The 3815-nt window shown below is 64.6% G+C and overlaps 1 protein-coding gene across 5 annotated transcripts in view; it reads right to left on the reverse strand.

Moving 5' to 3' along the window:
* Positions 1-358: 358 nt before the first annotated feature.
* GCGR (glucagon receptor) overlaps positions 359-3815 on the reverse strand; it is an 11500-nt gene continuing 8043 nt past the window's right edge. For 4 of the 5 annotated variants that reach the window (XM_037737180.1, XM_017524850.2, XM_037737179.1 and 1 more), the window contains 11 exons: positions 3502-3609; positions 3304-3425; positions 3105-3211; positions 2874-3030; positions 2612-2771; positions 2479-2539; positions 2169-2238; positions 1787-1875; positions 1393-1531; positions 1281-1322; positions 359-882 (listed from right to left, as the gene is read on the reverse strand). In XM_037737180.1, the coding sequence (XP_037593108.1) occupies positions 655-882; positions 1281-1322; positions 1393-1531; positions 1787-1875; positions 2169-2238; positions 2479-2539; positions 2612-2771; positions 2874-3030; positions 3105-3211; positions 3304-3425; positions 3502-3609 (1283 nt within the window). In that variant the 3' untranslated portion in view covers positions 359-654. The remainder of the gene's footprint in view (positions 883-1280; positions 1323-1392; positions 1532-1786; positions 1876-2168; positions 2239-2478; positions 2540-2611; positions 2772-2873; positions 3031-3104; positions 3212-3303; positions 3426-3501; positions 3610-3815) is intronic. The other variant, XM_037737181.1, reaches the window with a different exon arrangement.

The raw sequence follows: 3815 nt of genomic DNA on the forward strand, positions 1-3815 counted from the left end.
GGTAGGCCTCCACGGAGAAGATGCCCTCAGGTGAATCTGGTGCTGATGGGTTCCACAGGGGGACTGATGTCTCATGTTCCCTTAGCCACTGTGCCCCTCACATCTCTGCTGGTGAATGGGGACCCTCTGGTGGTGAAAGGGTCCAGGGGGACTGCCTGCCAGAACCAGGAGGAGAAGGTGCCCAGGGCCTGCTCGGATGGGCACAAGCTGGCCGCCCTCTGGGGTTCCAGTGCCAACTGTGTGAGCTGGGCATTGGGGGACCCTCAGCACCCACGCTGGTGCTGACCACCCACTGCTGTTCCATCCCCCACTGCTCCGGCCTCAGCTCTTCCAGCCCTGCTTTCCAGGACATGCGTGGTGGCCACCTGAGCTCTTTATTGTTGGAGGACATTTCCACACACGTAGGACATCACGGCACACATGGGGACACACGCGTGCAGTTCACAGCACAGTGCCCCACCCCTGCTCTTGACTCCTCTGCTCGCCCCTGCACCAGGGACAGGGCAGGCACAGGGAGGGGAGGCCCCACCTCACAGATCGTCACACTGGGGGTGGGGGTAGGTGGAAGCTGCTGTTGGCCCCCCCACCCCAGCCTCAGCTGGGCATCCAGTTCTGGGTGTCTGAGTCCAGCTCTAGCTGGGGTCCCAGCAGGGTTCAGAAGGGGCTCTCAGCTAACCTAGAGAGGCCACCGGCCAATGGGGTCGCCACAGATGAATCCTGGCCAGCACCGTGGCTGCCTCCACTGCTCCCAAACCGCAGCTTCCTGCTGGGAGAGCTGAGGCCGGGCGCAGACGAGGCCTTGTGGCTGCTAGTGTTCTGCTCCTCCTGTAGTGCTTTGCCCAGGCGCCAGCGGTGCCAGCGCTGCCGCAGCTCTGACTGTACCTGGGGGCAGGGTAAGGCAGGCCAGTCCCAGGGACTGCCTGTCCTCTCTGCCCCGCCGGAACCTGCTGTGGGCCTCACTGGAGATGCCCGGTCTCCGCTCTGAGGCGCACAGAGCTCCCTGGTGGCTCTCTATGCCACGCAGCCATTGCCACGGAAAGCACGGTCTGCAGACACCTGGGGACTCCCCACTGTGTACACCCTGATGATGGGGTGGAGGCCAACCTGTATTGGGGGCCTGACACCCAGCGCTATGGCAGCTGCACCCAGTAAGTGCAGGTGGAGGGAAATGCTTGGGCTGTGTGTGCTCCAACCCCTGGGCAGGGGTGGGGCTGGCATCCATGTGCCCCTGACCCTGATGGCCAGGGCTGATGGTCTCAGACATCCCCACTCACACTTACCTCCTTGTTGAGGAAGCAGTAGAGGACAGCCACCAGCAGGCCCTGGAGAGAGAGAGTGGTCAGGAGTGGCACTCTGCACCCTGGGTGGGGGTGCTGGAGGGCGGGCAGGCACCTGGAAGGAGCTGAGGAAGAGGTCGAAGAAGAGCTTGGCAGAGCGCAGGGTGCCCTGGGCGTGCTCGTCTGTCACAAAGGCGAAGACCACTTCGTGGACCCCCAGCAGGGGGATGAGAGTCAGTGTGGACTTGGCCAGCCTGCAGAGGCAGAGCCTGAGCCACCTGCCACCCTCACCCTCAACCCGCACCACTCGTGTGGAGCTTGGAGTCCCCACCCCAGGTCCCCTCTGGCCCCGAGGGTCTCCAGGTCTCCAGGAGCCGGCCAGCCACGGCACCCGCCACCCCTGCCTCTTGGCCCACATCATTCATGTGGAGCTTGGAGTCCCCACCCCAGGTCCCCTCTGGCCCCGAGGGTCTCCAGGTCTCCAGGAGCCAGCCCGCTACGGCACCCACCGGAACTTGTAGTCTGTGTGGTGCATCTGCCGTGCTCGCAGCTTGGCCACAAGCAGATGAACGACGCGGATGAAGATGAATAAGTTGATCTGCGTGAGAAGGGTGCCGGTCAGGGCCACCCCGAGCCCCAGGAGACTCTCCTGCAGGTGGGCCTGGCAGCCAGATAGGCCCTGGGCCACACGGCCCTGGGGATGGTGGGCATCCGGCCAGGGAGGAGCAGCCTGGCTCAGTGCCCAGGGTGCTGGCCAGTGTCCCGGTGTCCTTGATGGGTGCCAGGCTCCCTCCTGGCCCTCCCAGGCAGGATGCTGCTGTCTCCTGGGGCAAGCTGGGACACCAAGGGAGGAGGGGCTTGGGGTGTGCTCCTCGATCTTCATCTCCTCACCAGGATGGCCAGGAAGACGGGGAACCGCAGGATCCACCAGAAGCCCATGTTGTCATTGCTGGTCCAGCACCTGCGATGCCAGACCACTCACATAATGGGGCCCCACCCCTGCCCCTCAGCCCCTCAGTACTCCCAGCCCGATTTTGCCAGGATCTAATTCACACCTCAGTAAAGACAGGGAGAAGGTCGAGAATGACCCCCCTCCCCAAGCATCAGGCTCATCTCGAGCAAGCCCCTGCCTGCTTCTGGCCAGAGCCCCACTCCCCAGCCCCCAGGCCGCTCCCTGGGCTGCCCAGCTGCTCATACTCACTGGATGTTCTCGAACAGACACTTGACCACCGCCCAGGGGATGACGAACAGCATGGGGGCGCCTGTGGGGGGCAGTAGCTGTGGCCACAAGGCCGGGCCAGCGTGCCCAACCCCTCCTGTGCCAGCCTACTCACCCCAGCCGATGCCCAGGTAGAGGCGGAAGAAGCTCCTCTCGGGGAGGGTGGCCAGGCCCAGCAGGCTGTGCAGGTATAGGCCCTCCACCAGCAGCCAGCAGTAGTTGGCCACGATGCCGTAATGCATGAACACTGTGGCCACACGGCAGCCGGCCACCGCCTGGCACAGGTGCAGTGTGAGTGTGGCCACATGGCCACCTGCCTGGCCGTCTGCCCACCCGCCCACCCACCTTTGTGGGGCCACCCAGGGTGTGGGGCTCACTCCATCACTGAGCCAGATGCTGACACTGAGGTCGTCCTCGATCTTCTGGCTGTAGCGGGTCCTGAGCAGCCCGTCAATGACCAGCACAGAGCCCGCCTTCAGCACGAAGGATGCAAACAGGTTGGCATGGATGGCGTTGCGGGTGCAGTGCAGCTTGCTGTGGGGACAGCCAGTCAACACCGCCCTCCTCCCTGCCCTCTGCAGCCGCCCCGGGCGCTGGCGGGATCCTACCTGAGGCCCCCCAGGAGGGCCAAGGCGAGGAGCAGGGCTCCCAGGGACAGGGTGTAGCCCACCGAGTACATCGCCTGGAAGCTGCTGTACATCCTGGCCACCTCCTTCTGTGAGTCACAGTGGCCTGTGAGGCCGGGTGGAGCCCCTGTGCCCATCCCCATCCAGACCCACCTTGCCCGCCTGCCCGCCACCGGCTGACCTGGACATCAGTCTCCTCGCCGTCTATCTGGCACTGGGAGGCGTTTCGCCAAGGCTGCCCCCCGGGTCCTCGAACCCACTGCCCATCGGGCCCACATCTCTTGAACACGTAGCGGTGTTGCACTGGGGGTGTGGGGCAGGCTGGGGTCAGCCCCACCCTAGGCCCACCCCTCCCACAGCCCTGCCCCTCGATGGGTACCTTTGTGGTGCCAAGGCAGGTACCAGGGGCAGGAGATGTTGGCTGTGGTATTTGGGGGAGTGTCCGGCCAACAGGAATACTTGTCGAACGTTCTGTTGCAGACCAGCTCTGCAGAGTGGGGTGGGGCCGGGCAGAGTGGGGTAGGGCAGGGCAGGAGGAGGGGCTCCCTCAGCAGGTCTCTTTCCTACCTCTGGAAGCTTGAGTCCTGCAGTCACCTCCCCCAGGAGGTGGGCTGGGCTGCTGCCTCCCTTACCTGACCTCCACCTCCCCCACTTGACCTCCACCTCCCCCACCTGACCTCCAACTTCCCCACC

The sequence above is a fragment of the Cebus imitator genome, unplaced genomic scaffold (assembly GCF_001604975.1).
Source record: "Cebus imitator isolate Cc_AM_T3 unplaced genomic scaffold, Cebus_imitator-1.0 Scaffold36, whole genome shotgun sequence".
NCBI classification, from domain to species: Eukaryota; Metazoa; Chordata; class Mammalia; order Primates; family Cebidae; genus Cebus; species Cebus imitator.